Raw genomic sequence first — 22,044 nt, forward strand, 5'->3', positions numbered from 1 at the left:
GGCCTCTGTGTGGATAAAGGTGACCAGAGGAGCTAGGCCAAGGGCAGGGGATGATGCCTGGGTGCGGGTGTCTGTGTGTCCAGCGGGGGGAGGCAAGGGTGGGGTAGAGGGTGCTCTCGAGGGCTGCTGCGAGTTTGCACGGGGCCCCCAAAGCCAAGCTGCTGAAACTCATCCTTGGGTCGCTAGATCTCTAGCAGACAGGGCCACCCTACTCCGGGGCACCCTACAGAGCGAAGGCTGTGTGGGCCTTGTGCACGCACCTTGTATCAGAGCATTGAGGGCCAGGGAGCGGTAGCTTCAATCTTCTCATGGATGTGTAAGCCGCCTGCTCAAATTCTGTGCAAAGCTCTCAGAAAGGGAGGCACTTGCCCAAGGTTACCAAGATCATGGAAGCAGCGTGGAGGATGAAAAAGCACGGCCAAGGGCAGACAGACTGCTCTCAAGTCCTGGCGCCTCCACCGACCAGCCGAGCAGCCTTGGTTAAGTGATTTGACCTCTCTGAGCCTCACGTGCACAGCAGGCAGGATAAGAGCCCTAACAGCAAAGGAAAGGGCGCACCTAAAAGCGCTGATCTCCAGACCTGCAAATGCTGGTTCCCCGTCCACCAAGCGGTGGCAGGTCTTTCGGTATCACACCTGCCTCAGTTCTCTCACTACCCTCTCAGCTTGTAGAGGGTCTTTCTGCTTTTGCTTTGTGTATTAGTTATCTATTGTTGTATGAAAAAAAATTATCCAAGGGAATTCCCTGGGGGTCCAGTGGTTAGGACTCCAAGCTTCCACTGCAGGGGGCATGGGTTCGATCCCAGGTCGGGGAACTAGGACCCTGCAAGCCGCGTCCCATGGCGGAAAAAAAAAAAAATTACCCCCAACTTAAAACAACTGTACAGGAAAAACACACATCAAGCAAGTGTCTGACACCAGCTGGTGTCCTACAATTTCACTCAATTCTGACAGGATCTACCTGGAAAGACCATCAGATCCCACAGATAAAGGCCTCAGTCCCACAACACTGACCCCTCCCACACACACACCTCCAGAGGCCGATTGCAAAGCCCAAGTTGTCTCCTGTACTTCTGACAAACTGGTCATAAATCAGGGCTCCTAGGATCTCCTTCTTGGTCCCCATCTTCAATAATTCGCTAGAATGACTCACAGAACTCAAGGAAACACTTACTTGCATTCACTGGTTTATTACATAGTAAAGGATATGGTAAAGGGTACAGATACACAGCCAGATGAAGAGATATACAGGGCAAGGTCTGGAAGTGTTCAGAGTGCAGGAGCTTCTGTCCCCATGGAGTTCGGGTGTATCACTCTCCCAGCACGTGGATTTGTTCACCAACTGGAAAGCTCTCCGAACCCCAGATCTGGGGGATTTTTATGGAGTCTTCTTCATGTAGACACGATCGATCACTAGGTCAATCTCCAGCCCCTCTCCCCTTCCTGAAGGATGGGGAGATGGGGCTGCAAGTTCCAAACATCTAATCGTGCCTTGGTTTTTCTGGTGACCAGCCACCATCCTGAAGGTTTCCAGGAGCCCACCAAGAGTTGCCTCATTAGAACAAAAGACTTTCCTATCATCCAGGAATGTCCAAGGGATTTAGAAGCTCTGTGTCAGGAACCAGAGACAAAGACCAAGATATATTTTTTCCTATTATTTCACAACAAATATTTCTTATCTCATAGCTTCTGTGAATCAGAGTTCAGAAGCAGCTTGGCTGGGGGGTTCTGGCTCAGGGTCTCTGATGAGGCTGCAGACAAAACATTGGTCTGGGCTGCCGTCATCTGAAGGTTTGACCAGGGGTGGTGGTTCTGCTCCAAATGGCTTATTCACGTGGCTATTGGCCAAAGGCCTCCGTTCTTACTTGCTGTGGCAGGAGGCCCCTGTTTCTCACCAGGTGAGAGTTTCTGACCATCTCTCCATTGGGTGTCTTGAGTGTTCTCACCACATGGCAGTCAGCTTTCTCCCCAAGAAAGAGAAGGCAACCATGGCACCTTGATGACTAGTCCCAGAAGTTACATGCTGCTGTTTCCACTTTCGTCTACACATTAGAGAGAAGTCACTAAGTCCACCCACATTCAAGGGGAAGGGAATCAAACTCCACACCTACAGGATGGAGTATCAAAGAACTTGCATACATGTCTTAAAACCACCACATCTTGGCTTTCCCTACACAGACCACAAACAAATGAGCTAGGGACCCTCCAGCCAGTAGGAGCCCCTCAGCATCTGGAGGATGTGGTTGAAGTGGGGATAAGATATCCAAAATCTGAGGACATTTGGAAGGTCTCTAATAGCCCTCAGCAAACATCCCCTGGAGGACACAGCAGAACTGGCCAGAGTGGGTGAAGGCCCCACCCACACCATCCTTCCAGCCCCTTCCTGATGTCCTGAGTCAGACTGGGGGTGAAATGTTGCTCATCCATGTTTCAAGGGGCAAATTACTACTATTTTGGGCATAGCTGAGGCAGCCAGTCAGGGCTGCACCTGAAATGCGGGAGAATCCTTGCACCCAGTAGGGGTCCCTCTAGTCAGTATTTCCCATCATCCCTGATGATGAGAATCACGTGTGCCCCAGCTCTAACCTACTGCATCAGAATTTTCAGAGCAGAAGACCAGTGACCTAGAGAGGTGACAAAGTACCCCAGGTGACTCTTACCATCAGGGACGTTTGGGAAATTATAGGGCTGATGGAAAGAGGACAATCCAATGAGGAGCCACAGCTAACTTCAGTTACTGAATCTGTGAAATGGGAATAACCAGGATTATGTCAATTGCCTAAAGGCAAGCCTGGAACAAATGGTTTCTTGGGGTTCCTTTCAGCTCTGGACAAGAGCAGAGAGGAAGTGTGAGAGAGATTTTGGCAACTGGAACCAGTAAACTCCCTCAGGGAAAGAGACTGTAGTTAAGGCCAATGAAGCAGGCATGCCCGTCTTTCTCTTGAGTGCTGCGACTCATCTGAGGAGTTGGTGTCACAGGGCCTCCTGGGGTCCCTGGGGGCTGCCCACCCACTCCGCAGCTCTGGCAGGGGAAATCTGTCAGCTGGGTTTGGCAGCTCTCCCAGCACCAACCCAAGAAGGCTCTGAACAGAAATGAAATCTGCCTTTTCACTCCAGAGGATGCACTCTCCTCTCCCCCATGAGTCAGCCACACACATGCAAACCCAGAATATTCTGGGTGGACAGATGGAGGGAAGATGGGAGGGAACCCAAACCAGCCTGTGGGGCAAACTGGCAAATCCAAGGACTTTGGTGGCAGAGAGACCTGGGTTCAAATCCTACCTCTACCACCTCCAGGCTCTGTGACCTTGGGCCAGTTTCATGGTCTCAGTTTCTTCCTCTGTGAAATGGGAATAATAATATCATTGTGGCTGTTACGAAGAGAGGTAACAGAGCATAGTGGCCAATAGCTCAACTCTGAAGCCAGACTTCCTGGGTTGAATCCCAGCTGTACTACTTACTACCTGTGTAATCTTGTGCAGGTCACCTAACCTCTTTTTTTTAAAAAACATCTTTATTGTACCTAACCTCTTAAAGCCTCAGTCTCACTAACTGTAAGATGGGAGTAATGATAGTTCCTACTGCAGATGGTTGCTGTGAGGATATGAGTTCAGTTATGTGAAGCACTCAGAGTACAGGCACACAGTAAGCGCCACGTACGTGCTCTCCGTATAAAGGAAGGCTCCGGGATACATGGAAACTGCTCTCGGTCACCCTAGAGCATGGATGGGGAAGAAAACTGGACTTGACTGAGCCCCAGCGACAGGCCACTGTGCTAGGTGTTTCCACATCCAAGTCTTCCTCCTGCTGTCACCTCCCTCCTCTTCTGGTTGCTTTCCATTCCACTACTCACCCCCCATGAAGTCGTCCCCTCCTCCTGCCCACCTCCTGCCAGAGATGGGTTACTTTGACAAACTTGAACCAAGGTCCTCTCATATCATGAAGCCCCATGTAGAGTCCCCAGGAAGGGGCCAGGGTGCTGGGGGCTTGGGAGGTAAGACAAAGGAAGAGATCAAAACCCAGATCTCAGGGAGCAAAGGACATCATCCTTGGAGAGGCAGGTGTGGCAGTAGGCCAGGTGGCAAGCCAGTGACCATGCAGACGGTGACAGTGCTCTAAGGCAGTGCTTCTCCATGCTGCCTGCACCTTAGCCTCAGCTGGGGAGCTTTAAAAATGCTGATGCCTTTGTCCTACTCCATAGGGTCTAATGTAATTACCCTGGGATGTGCCTGGGCATTGAGAACTTTGAAAGCTCCCCAGGTGATGCTCTCGTGCAGCCAGGGCTCTGGAACAGTGGTTCTTAAACTTCAACATGTATAAAAATCATCCAGAGGTGGGCTTCCCTGGTGGCGCAGTGGTTGAGAGTCCGCCTGCCGATGCAGGGGACACGGGTTCATGCCCTGGTCCTGGAAGATCCCGCATGCCGCGGAGCGGCTGGGCCTGTGAGCCATGGCCGCTGAGCCTGCGCGTCCGGAGCCTGTGCTCCGCAACGGGAGAGGCCACAACAGTGAGAAGCCCGTGTACCACCGAAAAAAAAAAAAAAAAAAAAAAATCATCCATAGGGCTTTTTAAAATACAGACTGCTGGGCCCCACCCCTAGAGTTTCTAATTCTGTAGGTCTCAGGAGTGGCTTAAGAAGGTGCATTTTTAACAAGTCTCCAGATGCTGCTGATGCTGCTGGGTCCCTGGGACTACATTTTGAGAACCGCTATTCTAGGGCAGGGGTCAGCAAACTAAGCCTCTTGGGCCAAATCCACCCTGTGGCCTGTTTGTTATAAATAAAGTTTTATTGAAACACAGCCACACCCACTCATCCACATATTGTCTGTGGCTGCTTTCATGATACAACAGAGTTGAGTAGTAAGGACAGACTCCATATGCCTTGCATAGCCCCAAATGTTCATTACCTATCTCTTTATGGAAAAACATTTGCCACTCCAGTTGTAGAAGCCACAGGTGGTGGGATCCTGGGTCCCTGAGTGACTGCCTGGAGAAGAGCTTTCTTACTAACCTTGGGCTGTTATATGAGGAAGAAAGAATATCAACCAACATTGTTTAAGCCACGGTATGTTGAGGTCTCTTTTTACAGTAGCTTAGCTTCAGCTACATTCTTTTTTAAAATAAATTTATTTATTTAATTTATTTATTTTTGTCTGTGTTGGGTCTCTGTTGCTGCGCGCAGGCTTTCTCTAGTTGCGGCAAGCGGGGGCTACTCTTTGTTGCGGTGCGCGGGCTTCTTATTGCGGTGGCTTCTCTTGTTGCGGAGCACGGGCTCTAGGAGCGTGGGCTTCCGTAGTTGCAGCACATGGGCTCAATAGTTGTGGCTCGCGGGCTCTAGAGCGCAGGTTCAGTAGTTGTGGTGCACGGGCTTAGTTGCTCCGTGGCATGTGGGATCTTTCCGGACCAGGGCTCGAACCCGTGTCCGCTGCATTGGCAGGCGGATTCTTAACCACTGCGCCACCAGGGAAGTCCTGTCAGCTATACTCTAACTCCTGGTTCCAGCACTTCCTGGCTGTTCTATAGCCTCTCTGAGCCTCAGTTTCCTCATCTGTAAAATACGAATAATAATATCAACCTTATGGGTTATTGGAAGAATTAAAAATATGAATCCCTGGCTCATAGAAGGGGCTCAACAGATCCTAGTTCCCTTATCCACTACCCAGTGTGCTTGGGGAAAGCAGGTCACAATCTGACACGTCAGAGAAAAACTGCTAAAACCTCTACGTGCTTGTTTTGCTCTTAAACCAGAACACACTCCATTTCCCCACTCCCTGCTGCAAATGCATACAGCTTTCTTTTACTTGGAGGCTGGCACAGCTGCTCACTTGCAGAAGTGTCCTGCTCCGCTCCAGTGAGCCGATCTTGGAGCTACTTTAACATAACAGTCTCTCCAGGTGGGAGACCCTCTGACTGGGCTAGAGGTTGAGGAAACTGGCTTAAGCGGCCACCCACAGCTCCGGAGGGGGCTGCATGGGAACACTTCATACCAAGGTCAGTAATTACACAATTTCTACTTGGTCCCACTTAGTGCCAGTCATGGAGTGGGGTTGCCTTTCCCCACTACTGGTGGAGAGTAGGTTGGTTAGTTCAAAAGCATGCTTTGATCATCTGCTGATTGTTGGATACAGTGCCAAGGAACTGAGGAGGAAGAAAGAAGCGGGGATACAGTAAGAAACAGACCAAGAAGCACCACTGTCAGCAGCGCTTTGCAGGAGCCAGCTAGAAGCCAAGAAGTAGCCAAATGGGAATACTCAGGGATGCCTGGGGCCCTGAGTAAAGTCCATTCCACACCTGGCCGCTCACCTAGTCGCTTGGGGAGTTGTTAAATATACAGATCCCCAAGTCTACCCTGGTCCAACGAGGCAGATTCCCTGGGGTGAGGACCCAGGACTCTTTAGTTTTAACACACTCCCTGGGTGATTCTGGTGGTACCAGCATAGCACTGGTCTGAGGATAGATTTTGAGGAAACACTACACTAAATGTAATAGGAAGGAGCACGTTGATGCCCACAGATCTGGGTTCAAATTCTGCGTCCAAGGCACAAAAAAAAAGACCAAGCATAATAGAAAAAAGTGATGAGTTGAGCTATATAAATTTTTTTAAAAACTTCTACCATTCAATTATTATTATTATTTCTATCTATTATTATTTTCATAATAGATACTATTATGAAAATGAAGAGACGAACCACAGACTGATATCTGCACACAGCATCTGCTATGGGCCAGGCCCTCTTCGAAGGGCTTACTTCATCATCACAATTTTCTGTGGTAGGTACAATCATTGTCTCCATCTTACAGATGAGGGAACTACGTTCCAGCAAGGTTAAGCAACTTGCCTGAGGGTGCACAGCTAGAAAACTGGCAGAGCTCGTCACCAGGGCTCTGCACTGCCTCCCAGCTCAAGCATGATGAACAACCAGAGCAGCTTGTAGGTACCTATTATGGTCAGGATTGGCAGAGGACACTCCAGTTCTTTCCTTGATTGAAGCAGAATTTGTTCTTCGTTTTGCAGACCTTGGAACTCCTCTGGGACCCCCAAGCTGTTTTCACCATACAGGAAGTTTGGGGTTTGGCATTGTCTCCAGCCCTTTGTTGCTATTTGCAGATGGTCTCGTCCTCTGTCTGCAGCTGCTCAAAGTTCACCTGTGCAACAGATCCTCTAGGAACAACGTTCCTGAGAGGTTGGTGCCCTCTGAGATAAAATCCACAGGATGCCAGCTCCTGAAGGATGCCAAAGCGGTGGCCCCCTTCCTGGTGCCCCCTCGACGCCACACGCCTGCTCTCCCTTCAGCAGTCAGTAATCGTGGGAGGGGAATGATGATCGGCTCCTCTGGGCAGCAAGAGTAACTCCCTGATTGAAACAGACCCTCCACTGGACAGAAAGGCGACTGCCTCAACCTTTCCCAAGTAGCATCATTAATCATCCCCCAGATTCAATAGTCCAGGAACGTTCAACAGCCCAAGAACGTCCTTTCTTAGCCTGGCGAGGAGTGCCATCAGTCAGAAAGGCAGGGAGGGGTGGGTATATCAGAAGACCTCTGGCACCTTCATAATTGCATGAGTAGCAGCCAGCTGGGAGTGGTCCAAGGGGGCTGAACAAAGGAAGCAGGCTGGATAAGAGGGTAATACTGTGGAGGGGCAGTTTGGAGCCACTGCCTCCAGAACCTTCTCTGAGTCTGGCCCTGTGAAGAGTAGAGAAGGAGAGGGGAAGAAGGGAGACCTCAAGTCTCAGCAGCAGCTGCAGCTGGTCCCTCCCATCCAAGGGGCCAGGATATTCTAGAACTACTGAGCCTGCCCAGGAAAGGTTTAGAGGTTGATGATGCCCCTAGCATGAGCACCTACGTGTCTACATCTTTGTCCAAGGCAGAACAACACCATCTGGCTGGGAGACGAGACGTGTATTCAACATAAGAGCTGAGGACTCAGGGAAGGGCTCTCTGGAGGGGCTGCAGGGAAGAAGTAAGCCATGAAAGAAATGACACTTTGGCCATGAGGAAGGCAAACACAATCCAGACAGAGAAAAAAAAAAGTTCATTCATCCATTCAGTGAGCACTTATTGACCTACTATGGTCGGGCACTGTTTTAGGTCCTTGGGATACAAAGGTTTACAGAATGGGACCTGTCTCCTGAGCAGGCCAGGTTTAGGGTGAGGCCAGTGGGCAGTGAGCACTTATTGACCTACTATGGTCGGGCACTGTTTTAGGTCCGTGGGATACAAAGGTTTACAGAATGGGACCCGTCTCCTGAGCGGGCCAGGTTTAGGGTGAGGCCAGTGGGCAGTGAGAGGGCAAAACAAGGAATCACTGACTCTCAGGGGCCAGCCCTGCCCGCTCATGACTGAGAATGACAGCCTCCTGGAAGCTTGCTCCCTGGGTACCTTGCCCATCTCACCCCATTCCCGGCCCTCCTCCTGGGGGACTCATAGTTCAGGACGAGCAAAGGTCTGAAGGTGGGATGCTGTGACCTCCTTAGCGTGGCATTCAAGGCCCTCGGGATTTGGCCCCATCTACCGTTTGAGGACCATCTCTTGCCCTCTCTCCTTTAAGCCTTTGCCCAGCCAAACCATGTTTATCTTCTGAATACGGTGTGAGCCTTCGCACCTCCATCCCCCACCCGGAATCCCCCACCCCCAATCCCGCATTCCCTGGCCAGGTCTGGCCCCCTTCAGGACTCAGCTCAAGCAACACCTGCTCTCTGGTGCACCCTCAACCACCGGAACCGTAACTGACAACCTTGGTGCCCAGGGCAAGAACAAAGACCAGCTTGGTAGCCCCGGATATGGCTCAGGGGTGGGGAGCAGGCTATTATTAAGTATATGCACCTGGAAGCTGCCTATTTTAAATTACCATTCTTCCTACCAAGTGTCTCGCTGTGTAGGAGGCATGTCCTGTCATCAGGTAAATATAGTAACATTTTTCATTACAAAATCTAAAATCATTTTTTCCCCAAATATCACAGTCTCTCTATTTTTTTTTTTTTTTTTTTTGCGGTACACGGGCCTCTTACTGCTGTGGCCTCTCCCGTTGCGGAGCACAGGCTCAGCAGCCATGGCTCACAGGCCCTGCCGCTCCGCGGTATGTGGGGTCTTCCCGGACCGGGGCACGAACCCGCGTCCCCTGCATCGGCAGGCGGACTCTCAACCACTGCGCCACCAGGGAAGCCCAGTCTCTCTATTTGACGAGTCTGGGATTCCAGCCCTGGCAATCACTCCCCACGAGAAATGAGGGTTTCCCTCTATGAGCTCTGAGGCCCCCTGTGAGCCCAAGCATCCCGTGTCAGTCTCGGAGCCTCCCCTCCCGCCCAGGGCAGCCAGCTGCGGATCTCCAGACAAAGCACAGGGCCTGGCGCGGGGTCAGAGAGGTGACTGAGCGGGCTCAGGGGTTGTATCGAGGAGACCACCTGGCTCAGAGCGTGAAACAAGATTGTGACCAAGACACAGGCAGGTGCCATTCAGGGCAGAGAGGCCTGACCACAGGCCCCGAAAGGGCTCCCCTGATTCAGAGCAAAGCCAAGTGCCTCAGAGGGGCGGAAGGGGCCGTGAGGCTCAGTCACCTGTGGGGCTGGCTCCAAATACAGGCTCTGCCGGCTCTGATGAGAGTCTCCAAGCATGCCAACAGATGTTCCGTGGAGGGGAGAAACCGCAGAGAAATTACCACCCCAGTTGTGACTTCTCCCATGGAACTAAAAACAGCACATCTACCCCATGCTCTCTGTCTCCAGATGGATTCCGAAGCCTCTCTGACCTGAGGGGGCTGGAGGTGGGGCAGACACTAGCCTGGGGAGGGGTCCCTGGGGGAGGACAAACCTGGGAGCTCAGAGAATGAGTGGCACCCCCAGACTGGGTCTATGGCCTTGGAGGAAAATCACAGTGTGCTCCCTGTACCGGCCCCATGACACCCTGATCCCAGGAGGAGCATGGGAGAGCTGCGGCAGGGGTCCTTGTGCCCCTTTATTTGGATGGGGTAGGTCAGGCACGGGTAGATTAGGGATCATAAGCAAAAGGTGAAAAGCCAACACTTTTTCCCCGGTGGCCCACCTGGCAAAACATCTCCGAGCCCCGAGAAAGCAAGTAGAGAGGCTAAGACACGGCTTGAGAAGCCTAAATGAGAAAGTCACGGGAAAGCATTTTGTCAACACTATTATGCTGTTATTACAGATGCACAGGGTGACATCGGGATTCTCTATAACCGCTTTGGCTTGGGTGGACCCCAAATCACCCGTAGCTGCCCCCCCTCCAGACCCACTAGCTCTCCCACTGCTGAGACCTGCCTGTGAGGACACAGGGGAGCCCTTGCCTCTCCCTAGCCGGTCCCCTCCTTCTCCTCCCCGCCTCCCTGGGCCGTGGGCAGGCTGCCCAGCACTATCAGGCAGGGTGGCTGCTGTGGGCTCAGACAGCCTGGGCCCAGCCTTGGCAGTGAGCGAGGGGACGGATTGCAAGCTCTGGGGTAGGAGCTGCTGCATCAGACACACGCAGAAGGGTGTGACCATGATGGGCAGGGAGCGTTCCCAGCCCAGCCTGGGGCCAAGGCACGTTTCCGCCCAGGGCAGCTGGCCTTAGGGGCAGAGAAGTACAGGGTCCCCAGGAACCCCTGGAGGGCTCCTGTTGACAAGTCTCAGCTTGGCCAACCACGGCTTCCTGTTCCCCACAGCGTCGGATGCGAGCTCTCTAGCCTTCTCGCCACGGCCCTCCCTGCCCTGTCTCTCTTTGATGTTTATCAGAAGTCACTTTCTTTTCAGCCAGACTGGCTGTACCTACTGTGTGCCACGCAGGGGCCTAGGCACCTAGGGCGCTACCAATGTAAACGGCACGCCTGCCCTCACACAGAGGCCATTTCCCCAAAGTAACAGAAGGCAGCGAGAACTCCACCCGCAGCTGAACAGAGCTCAGCAACTGGGACAGGGGAGAGGTTCTGGGAGGCAAAGTCTGGAGGTGGGCAGGGCTGGTGGTATCTGAATGGCCCCTCAGAGCCAGATCTCATCACAGCTCAGTCACTCCCACCTTGGGGCCTTTCCTTAACCATTCCCCGTGCCTGGAATGCCCTCTATCTTCCTATTGGGTTCCTGCCTCTCGCTTTGCTAAGAATACCCCACATGACGCTATGAACGGCTCAGAAGTGCATCTAATACCAAGAGGAGATAAAAATACTGTAATAGTGCCTGTTGTTTAGCACTAGTTCTGTGCCAGGAATAACGCTAAACATTTACATGCATAATCTCTTCTAGTCCTACAACAGTCTCACAAGGAAGGTATTTTTGTCCCCATCCTATAAATGGAGAAAGTGTGTCTCAGAGAGGTAAAGTAGCTTGCTCAAAGTCACACAGCTAGTCGGTGGAGTTCTGTTTCCCGCTAAAGCCCGCATTTACAACTGCCGCCTGTGCTGCCTCCCAAACTGGGTAAGCTTGAAACTCCGCTTCTCCAGAGACACCTCAGGGTGTCCCCTACATCACATCTTCAACCCAGTTCATAGACAGGCCATCTAAATCATAGCAGTTACAGACAGACAGCAGGTGCCCTCTTTCCAGCCCTGAGAGTCTCCTCGGGTCACGGACAGAGGGCTGACTAGAGTCAAAAAACCGGATCCTAATGCTACTTTGCCACCTTGGATGAGTCCTCCAACTCAGACTGATGGTATCAACTTGGACAACGTGTTTATTCTCCCTGGACTCTGGTTTCCTGCAATATAAGATGATGCTGTTGGATTGGGGCAGTGGTTCTCAGGCAAGACTGCCTCAACCCCCCAGTGAGACCCAGGACAAAGAAAGGTGCTTTGGCCCCCAGGTCCGCCTCCCTCCAGCCCCCAGTCCCTCTCGCCTTGAGCCGCCCTCTCTGCAAAAGTGTGAAAATGTGAGCAATTCTCTCAGCAAGGCAATTTCCCTCGGCCCCTCCACATCTTCAGAACTGCAAGGCAATTTCCCTCAGCCTCTCCACATCTTCGGAACTGCAAGGCAATTTCCCTTGGCCCCTCCACATCTTCGGAACTGCACTGCAGGCTTTTTCTTCACTGAATGTGCTTCCCGAGCCCCAGCTCAGTGGGCAGAATGGGGCTTTGAAAGGGGGCCGTACCGGAAGGCTGTCCCTTCCCTCAGTGGGATCAGCTGATGATAGCGATGGGGGAAGGGCACCAACAGTTTTTTCCACTCCCGCTGGGGACAGTGAGAAGCATGCAGTGAGGTAAACAGGTGAAGGGGTCTCCTGTGAACAACACCCCACCCGTATATACCCTTAAGAGTTCTTCTATTTTAAGAACTCACTGTGAAAAAGTATCCATTTTGTCCCTGTATAACTATGCCCCTTCATCTCAGCAACTAAGATCAGTGGTTAAAAGTGGACTTTCTGAAATCAGCCTGTCTGGTTGTCCAGCTCCCCCACTTTCTGGCCTAGCTGTGTGACCTCAGGCAAGTTACTTTACCTCTCTGAGCCTCACTTTCCTCACCTGTAAAGGATGATTATTGTACAGCTTGGCAGAAGGGCTCGATGAATTGTAGCTTCGGTGACTCTCTTACTGTGGGAGACACGGAGACTTGCCACCCAGAAACCCCTTCAAGGAAGGGGTGGCTGGCCAGCTTCAGGGGGCTGGGAGGCGGGGTGTGCCGGGTAAGCACACAGCTTCAGCTACAGAGAGCGGTTTTGCCCCAGGTCAAGCCCCTCCCAGGGCAGCCCTCATCGGGTAGCTGAGCAAGAAGGGGCGCCATCATGTTTTGGGGTGCAGGGCACACTGACTGCTTGCTTCAGAGCCCCACCCCACCCCGGGTTGGCTGAAACTTTGTCGGGCCTCACAGTCCCAATTCTCCCTTTGCCTGGCCCTGCTGCTTCCCCTTCCCTCTATGGTTGATCCCCAGTAAACTCTGTCCCAGCCTCTGCTTCTGGAGAACCCAACCCATGACATATGTCATTATTCTGTGCTAATATAACCAGTGCAATAGGCTCTGGGTCCAGACTTTGCCACAGCTCCCAGTTTCCCTGGGTTATCCCAGCAGGTCCAAGATGTCTGCAAACCATAGTGCTGGGGCCGTGGGGACCAAGGCAATGCCAGTGGTTGATCAGATGGTCATTGCCTGCCTCAGAAATGGGCACCACGTGCCAGATTAATCAGCCCCTTACCGGAGTTCAGTGGAGCCCTTCCTTCCCTCTCTCCCTCCTTCTCCCTTCCTTCCTCCCTCCCTCCCTCTCCTTTCACCTTCTTCCCTCCTTCCTTCCTCCCTTTCCTCCCTCTCTGACCAGGCATTATGCCAGATGTAAGGGCTCTGGGATTATTAGGGCAGGGAGCTTACAGTCTAACATGAAAACAATTCAATTCAGCCTGATAAGCATTCAGCTAGAGGGTGCCGTGGATGCTCAAAGGGGCACCCAGAGCATCAGGGGAGGCTTTCTGGAGAAGGAGATGTCTTCCTTAAGTCCTGAAGGGCAGGTAGGAGCTGGGCAGCCAAAGAGGGTGGAGGGAGATGTTCTAGAGAAAAGGGGAAGCTCACGTCAGCCTGAACCAGGTACGCATGCACTTGCTGGGATGCTGTCAGTCTTGGAGCCTCCCCTCCCGCCCAGGCCAGCCAGCTGTGGATCTCCAGACAAAGCACAGGGCCTGTTGCAGGGTCAGGACTCAAGTTCAAAGAGTCAGCAGAGTTGCCTTTGGACGTGGCCCACTTGTTTCCTGAAGATGGTGTTAAGTCACCCTTTGAGCTTGCCTTCTTCAACTCATAACTCAATGGCTTTCATCTCTCCCTGTAGGTCCTCATGCTCTAGCCTGTCCCCTTTCCACACACCCTACCTCTGCAAACACACAACAGAACAGAAGTCCTTAATGCTCCTTCCAGCTGGGGTGGCAGGTGACGGGTTCTGGACACTCTGCTCCAAAATACGGCACCTTGGCATATCAAATATTTTAAGCTGAAAGTTTGAGAAAACATCAGAAGCAGGAAAGTATCTCTGACCTTCCCCCGTCTTTCTCCCCTGAATCAGGTCCTAAGATCCTCCCATGAGAGGTGCCCTCCCTATACCCAGAGGAAAGGAGCATCCTTATCTCCAAGACAGAGGGACACCGAGAAGAATCTGGACGAATGGGCCTTGCTAAGTCTCCCCCAGTTTACTACACTTGTTCATACTCTTTGACCTATCATATTTCAACATGACTGTCCACTCTTCAGCAAACCTAGCATGAAAACACCCAGGCTTAACGTTTCTTTGGGTCTTCATTTCCTTACGAAGGTGCTGGAATCATGTAAAACTTAGGTTAAATAAATTTTTATGCTTTTCTCCTGTTGTTCTGTCTTTGTCAGTTTTGTTTTCAGACCCAGCCAGGGACCCTAAGAGTGTAGAAGACTTTTTCCTCCCTCCACAGGCCTGGGGCTAATGTCCCCACACCTCACGTGGTGCCTGTAAAAAGCCTCCACATTCCACATGCCTGAGACCCCGGGTCCCTCTCCAGGCTTAGGGGGCTTGCTGTCCTAAAGTTGGCCAAGCAGTGGATTGCTGCAAACAGAATCTTATTTTCTGCACAGAATCCATTATAAAGTCAGAGATTATTTCCAAGGGAGGTGGAGAAAACCTTAACAAGTTGGTTTTTCAATGGTCTCCCATCGTGGTGCCCTGGCAGCTTTATAGGAAATGGGAGATATTGCCACCACCTAGTGAGTCACAGCGCCTCTCCTTAATCCAGGATCATCCCTCATTTTTCTTTTTTTTTTTTGCGGTACGTGGGCCTCTCACCGTTGTGGCCTCTCCTGTTGTGGAGCACAGGCTCTGGATGCGCAGGCTCAGTGGCCATGGCTCACGGGTCCAGCCGCTCCGCGGCATGTGGGATCTTCCCGGACTGGAGCATGAACCCGTGTCCCCTGCATCGGCAGGCGGACTCTCAACCACTGCGCCACCCGGGAAGCCCCATCCCTCCTTTTTCTTTTCCTTTTTTGAAACAGCTTTATTGAGCTATAATTCACATACCATACAATGCACCCATTTAAACTGTATAATTCAATGGCCTTTAGTGTATTTAGAAAGTTGTGTACCCATCAACACAATCAATTTTAGAACATTTTCAGGGAGTTCCCTGGTGGATTCAGTGCTTTCACTGCTGTGGCCTGGGTTCAGTCCCTGGTCAGGGAACTGAAATCCCACAAGCCACACGGCCAAAAAAAAAAAATTTTTTTAAGAACATTTTCATGACCCCCCAGAAGAAACCCTGCACCCTTTAGCCATCAACCCCCAAAACTCCCCACCCCCTCCCCCAGCCCTAGGTAACCACTAACCTATTTTTTGTCTCTATTGATTTCCCTATTCTGGACATTTCATGTAACATTCCTCTTTTTTTTGGCCATTGTCTAAATCATCATCCTCATCATCACTATCTTTTGTAGAGCCCCTTACAACTTGCAAAGTCCTTTCATATATATTATTGTTGTAGACTAATTGCAAAAAACACAAAGACAAAAACTAGCCCAATTTTTCCTCCTTCCCTTTGTTATTCAAATAGGCTCCTGCTTGCTTTGGCCAGTGGGATGTTAGCCAACAGGAAGGAAGCAGAGGCTTGAGAAAGTGCTGCAAGTTTCCACTTCCTCTCCTGCTCCTCTGCTATCTCCCTGTAAACATACCTGGGCTGCCCTGTGGAGAAAGAGAGGTACGTGGTCCAGCTGCCCCATCACCTCAGCAACAGCCAGCCAATCACCAGCCCTATGAGGAAGCCAGCCTACATCACGAAGGCACAAACTTGCGAGCTAAAGAAATGTTTATTGTCGTGTGCCGCTGAGGTTTTGTGGTTATCTTTTACTACAGCATTATTGTGGCAATAAAAAACAATTATCTCATTTGTTTCTTATCACAATCCTGTGAGGCTGGTAGAGTAGAAAAATAAAATCTAAAATTAAGACATGAAAATATAGAAGAGGGAGGAAACCAGCACACATTGAACATCTACTCTGAGCCAAGTCCCGGGCTTGGAATTTTCCCATATATTATTATCTCATTCGATTCTCACAACGAACCCGAGATCGCTGTGTTACTGGAAGGAATGCTGTGGCTGTAGATTACAGTGTGTCTGCTAATGTCTTATGGAATAAAGCTTCTTCACCAGATCAGAAAAGAAGTCTGGAGAGATCCCAGGGTTGATGCAACATCTCAACAAAGTCACCAACAAAGTCTCCATGGATAACCAACAAGGACCTACTGTATAGCACAGGGAACTCTGCTCAATGTTATGTGGCAGCCTGGATGAGAGGGGAGTTTGGGGGAGAATGGATACATGTATATGTATGGCTGAGTCTCTTTGCTGTGCATCTGGAACTATCACAACATTGTTAGCTGGCTATACTTCAGTACAAAATAAAAAGTTTAAAAAAAAACAATAAAAAACAACCCAGCCTCCTATCTTTCTGCCCCACCATCCTTGCTGTGTTAGCTTTTCTTTCTCAGGCTTATTACTTTATGGTTGCAGGATGGCTGCCACAGCTCCAAGCATCACATCAGCACCCAATCTCATTCATGGCAGGAAAATGAGAGCAGGACTTCTTGGCATGTGAAGAAAAAAAATCCTCCCCAGAAGTCCCCCAGTAGCCTCCCCTTTATATCTCATTGCCTAAAACTGGGTCACATGCCCACCCTGAAACTAATCAATAACAAAAAGAAAATGACATGACCGTGCTTGGAGTAGACCAATTGTACTTTATCCACTGAAATTTCAGGAGGGACCCTCCTTCCCAGAGCATGTTCCATCTAAACAAAATCTAAGGAAAAAGGAGAGATTAGGTTTTGGATGGGCAACAAACACGGTGACATCCACAGGTATTATTATTTCCCACTTTACAGATAATGAAACTGAGACTTGGGAGTTCAAATAAGTTGCCCGATGTCATCCAGCTGAGAATTGGTAGAGCTAAGATTCAAATCCAGCTCTGTCTGGCTGCAAAGCCCTTTCTTCTACATGGTAAGGGCCTTTGACCAAATTTCCGCAGTTAAGGATGCCAGGGCAGGGCTAGAACCTGGGTCCTGGCTGGGAGCGTTATTCTCACCACAGCTGCCTGTTTCTCCCTTGCCTGGGCACTCCCTTCATACACACATTCCTGTCATCCAACTCCCTTCCTCCTTCTCCCCTTTGAATATTTTCAGTGTCTCCAGAGTGGCCATGGTGCCACAATTTATGGCGAATCACAGGAGGTGCTCCCACGCATAATATATTCCAGCCTGAGAAGCCTTCAGTTGTGGCTTCAGGGTCTGTAAAATGATTTAGCCCTATCTCTCTCTCACGGTCGATCCAGAAGACTGTGCATCACATTCCCAGGAATAAGGATACTCAACCTTATGTACCTGAGCCTGGTAATAGATAGCTCCCCCTGACTGCCCCAACCCCCTGCCTACTCTTCTCCAGGAGAAATGGCCTCAGCTCCTTCAATTCAGTGAAGTTTACCATCTTCCTACCACCTTTCTGGCTCTCAAAGAAGTATTCCATGGATGCCTTTTTCTGTCCTGATGACAGCTCTTTAATCATGCTTACTGGCTGCCCTGTACCAACTTCACTCGAGGGAGGTCAGTTTGATATCCAGAAAACACCCTCATGGATGGCTCCCCCTCGACCTTCACTCTCACCCTCTCACCATCCCTGGGCCTGGGAGTCTGCTGGTTTCACACAGGCCTGTCACAGGGGCTGTGAAATGGGTTCCTACTCCTTTGCAAATGGCTTCTTCTTAGTAGAAAACACACACACACACACACACACACACACACACACACACACACACACTGACAGGCTCTTGGTGTCCACTCAAACCTCCTTCCCCACCCCAGTCCCTCCCACCTGGCCTGGAGACGCCCCCCTAAACAGATCAGTCGACTGGAACAGAGGCCAACCTGCCAGGCCTGCCCCCCACATCTGTCCTGGAAGAAACACACTTCCTGAGCACCGAATTTCAGAAGCTCAAGGAAGAATCTCAAGGTTGAGTCACACACAGGTTGGACTTGAAAAAAGATACAGAGGCCAAAGAACTACAGAATATAGAAGATAAAACCAGAATGGGGAGAATCTTCAAGACCATCTAAGCCGGTGATTTTCAAACTACTTTTCAGCAGCAGAAATTTGGTCTTCCAAATGAGATTGAGGCAGGAGATAGGTGGGCCCCAGATACTCCAAGATGAAGATAATAGCAAGAGTGAGAGAGGAGCTGAGCCCTGCCCGGATAAGAGACCACATATTTCTCATTCTCAAAGTCAAGGAGACCTCCCCGACTCCACATGAGCAGAAAGGCTCCTTGGAGGTCAAAACGGGAGGGGACGTCAACCTCCCCCATAGTAAGTGATGTCAACCTACTCATAGGCCTCTTCGTTAGAATCCATCTTGGCTGAGAGATGCGCACGTACACAGGGGAGGATCCTGAGATAAACCAAATATGGACTCAGAACCAGGCAAAGCAAGATGATTGGCCAAAGGAAACCCAGAAGAAATGCCCCATATAAGTGATTCAAACTACCACGAGGGCGCAACTCTCTCTCTGAGTCGCCCCTGTGTGTCTATTCACACGTACCCATTTTCCTTCCAATAAACACTTTACTTGTTTCACTACTTTCTGTCTCTTTGTGGGAATTCATTTCCACAAAGCCGACAGGTCAGGGTATCGTCACTGGCCACTGGTCCCTGGTGATCTGGTGGCTAGAATTCAGCGCCCTCGCTGCTGCAGCCTGACTTCAATCTCTGGCCAGGGAACAGAAATCCTGCTTCCAGATGCTGCAGGCCGAGGCCACTGGAGATCAAGATGTTTATACAGAACCCGAAGACATAAAGGCAAGTGAGGCCACTCTAATTAAGCAGAGGTGATGGATTTGACACATACCTTGACCCTCAGCAGAACCCTGGGTTCTGTGGGACACGCTTTGAAAACGATTGCTGTAGTCGAGTCTTTCGTTTTACCAACGGGGAAACAGAGGCCCAAATAAAGGAAGTGATTTGTCGTGCAAAGTGGGCAACCAGGCTGGAGCTGAGATGCCGGAATCTGTTTGCCAAACCCAGGAGCTAACAGTTGGTCAAGGTCTCCATGCTAGAGTTGGGGGAAGGGGAGCCCAGATGAGAGGCCCTTCACCCCAGAAGAGAGGCCAGGCTTTTGGTCTTCTTCCCTCACACCAGGCCTCGGGGGAGTATTCCCAGGGCAATCTTCATCACACTCAACTCCCAACATCCATTTAACACACTAAATGAGATACCAGTCTCTCACCAAGAATAGATCCAAAGCGGAAAGCCAACTGAAGCTGGTCCAAGGCTACACTGGGACCTCAATGTTTGTGATGCTGGCAGCCAGGGGACACTCGCTTTCTAGATGGAGCAGCGCGGCTGGGCTGAGGGTCTGAGAACTGAGAAGAGGAAGAATCACTGCCCTCCTGTCCCCTCCCCTCCCCACCCCCAGCCTCACAAGATCTGAGGGAGGGGGAGTTTAAAGTATAATTGAGGTATGGGGGTGCTACTGTTATATAAATGAGGAAGGGAAAGGACAAAGCAGGGACCTCCTAGGACAAAATGTACGGAGTACTACCTTGAAGCCTAGTTCTCAGATCGGTCCCCTGGCAGTAGTGTCAGCACCAGTTGGGAATTTGTTAGAAATGCATTTTCCAGGGCCGCAGCCCAGACCTACTGAATCAGAAACTGTAGGGGTGTGGCCCAGCGGCCTGTGTTTTAACAGCCCTCCAGGGGATCTTGTGCAAAATTTGAGAACTGCTGCCTTAGCACCTTGTTCCTGAGTTACTGCAGCGACACTTGGGCTGAGGAGACTCGGGAGTGAGAATGGGGCCATTTGAGATCAGGCCCTAAAGAGAACAAAACGTGCTGGGGGTGACCCTGCAGGGGCCGCTGTTAAGAGAGGAAAAAGAATCTTGTTTTAAAAATCACAAAATCTGGCCAGGATGTGAAGAAACTGGAACCCTTGTACTTTGCTGGTGAGAATGTAAGATGGTGCACCCTCTGTGGAAAACAGCTTAGTAGTTTCTCAAAAGGTAAACCCAGAGTTACCATTTGACCTAGCAATTCCACTCCTAGGTATATCCCCAAAAGAACCGAGGCTGGACGCAAGGTGGGTGAGAGTTTGGTCCCTCACACAGTGTTGCAGTGAGCAGCTCCCATCACCTCACACTTCACCATGTCCACGGCACCCAGACCATGTCTCCTGCGTCCACAAGGCCCGAGATGGAGCCCTGGACAGGCCTGGGCCTCCCACCTCAGCTGCTTGACCTGAGGGGAAACCAGGTGGCCTGGGTCACTGAAGACAAGGGCTGCTCGGAAGGAGTGGCCCGGATGTGAATCTGGGGAACACATGGATGCCCAGCGTATCACCGGTCTGACCTTACCCAGAAGACCTCCACCCCAGATCATGTGGGCTTTAAATTCAAGCTAACCCCCGCCCCCTGCCTAGATCCATCCAGCACCTGCTAGGCTCTGAGGCTTTTTTCTGTGGTCTAGAAAACACATCCTTTCCTTTCAAGGGCTTTAGTTTCCTGCTCTATAAAATGAGGCATATCTCCAGAGTCCCTCCTGGCTCTGACCTAGGACTTTCAGGAGAGGATCATGGCTTATGCGGGGCAGGGGTGGGGAGGCTTGGGTGAGAATGGGGGCGGGGCAGGAATGAACTGGAACCGAAGGTGACCGGAGGCCTCTGGTGAGGGGGTTGTCCCAATCTCTTCCCTTCACATGATCAAATGATCGTGAGTTAATCCACAGACACCATGCGGGGCCTGGCACGTAGGAAGCTCTCATTCATTGTAACCGACAACTATTACGATTGCCGGTAGCCCTATCCTATAAACAGTCCTCTTGCTTCATCACCAGTATGCACAAATGTTTGAATTGCTGCATCATCGAATCAAGAATTGCTGAGTCATTGAATCCACAGCAGGCAGGACCATCAAAAGGGAGCAGTCTCTCCAAGTGGGAAGCATTGCTGAGTCAGTGCAATGTACCCTCCTGAGCCATGCCTCTACCCATGCTGCCCTTGCTGCTCCTAGGTCTTTCCAAAAGCCAAATCCCACTCTAAGGTCCAATCCAGGGAGGTGCTGCGTGACCACGACTTCATCTGACTCTCCCAACAACTCTAAATAGTTCTCATTACATCCCACTGAAAATGAAACTGAGGTTCTCAGAGGTCACACAGCCTGGTCTCACACCCCAGTCTTTTTGGCCCTAAGGCCCATGGCGCTCCCACTTCTAGGTGGCCTTCCAGCTTCCAGACTGAGCTAACCTTTCCTCCCTCGGTGTGGCCTGACCTTTCTTTACCTTCCTTTATAGCACTTACCACATCGCATTGTCATTTCTCTGGGCACCTAGGCCCCTAGACTTGAGAGTCCCACACGGGCAGACAAAAACCATGTCTAATCTTCCTCTTGTGCCCCACACCCAATACAGTCCCAGGCTCACATTGGGTCCCAGTCAGGGGCTCTGAATGGGTCCATACATTGGAGGCTCTTGCTACTTGCCAGGGAGCGTCACTGCCACAGGGGCAGGCCTCTTAGAGGAAAATGCGTTCTGAGGTTCAAGTTTCCATCTTCTTTTGGGTACCCCATCTCCCTCTAAAGTTGGGAGTGGCCTATATTTCCCACCCTCCCAGTGACCCAGCTGCCTGCTTTCTCTGGTCCCCAGCATGGTCTAGAGCAAGGGTCCCCAACCCCCAGTACTGGTACCGCAGCCTGTTAGGAACCGGGCCATGCGGCAGCAGGTGAGCGGACGGCAAGCGAAGCTTCATCTGCCGCTCCCCATGGCTCGTATTACTGCCTGAACCATTCTCCCACCCCTCCCCAGTCCGTGTAAAAATTATCTTCCACGAAACCGGTCCCTGGTGCCAAAAAGGTTGGAGACCACTGGTCTAGAGTGAGGGTTTCTGTCCTGGGTCCTGACCCGTGGGAGAATCGGGAGAGAAGTCAGGCCCCTCTTTGCAGAAAAAATTCGAAGCCCAGCCACGTGAAACTTTTTCACGTACAGGAAATTTGCATATATCAATGGTTTGGCATCTCCCAAAGTCCATCAATGAAGCCCCAAAGTCATTTAGACCCCAAATTAGACGTCCACCCAAGAAGTTTGGGAAGCAACTAGT

General features: G+C 51.0%; 1 protein-coding gene across 4 annotated transcripts in view; it reads right to left on the bottom strand.

The window, feature by feature from the left end:
• Positions 1-22,044, bottom strand: part of LOC113606677 (ADP-ribosylation factor 2) — a 100,075-nt gene that overhangs the window by 38,272 nt on the left and 39,759 nt on the right. Inside the window, exon 5 of one of the 4 annotated variants that reach the window (XM_027081342.1) lies at positions 7,910-7,948. The exons of the other annotated variants lie outside the window; for them this stretch is intronic. Coding sequence (XP_026937143.1) covers positions 7,925-7,948 — 24 coding nt within the window. The 3' untranslated portion in view covers positions 7,910-7,924. Of the gene's footprint in view, positions 1-7,909; positions 7,949-22,044 lie in introns of those variants that run through there. 4 annotated transcript variants of the gene reach the window in all.

Source organism: Aethalodelphis obliquidens, unplaced genomic scaffold, assembly GCF_003676395.1.
Source record: "Aethalodelphis obliquidens isolate GAN/ISIS:26980383/991018 unplaced genomic scaffold, ASM367639v1 scaffold44, whole genome shotgun sequence".
Lineage (NCBI taxonomy): Eukaryota > Metazoa > Chordata > Mammalia > Artiodactyla > Delphinidae > Aethalodelphis > Aethalodelphis obliquidens.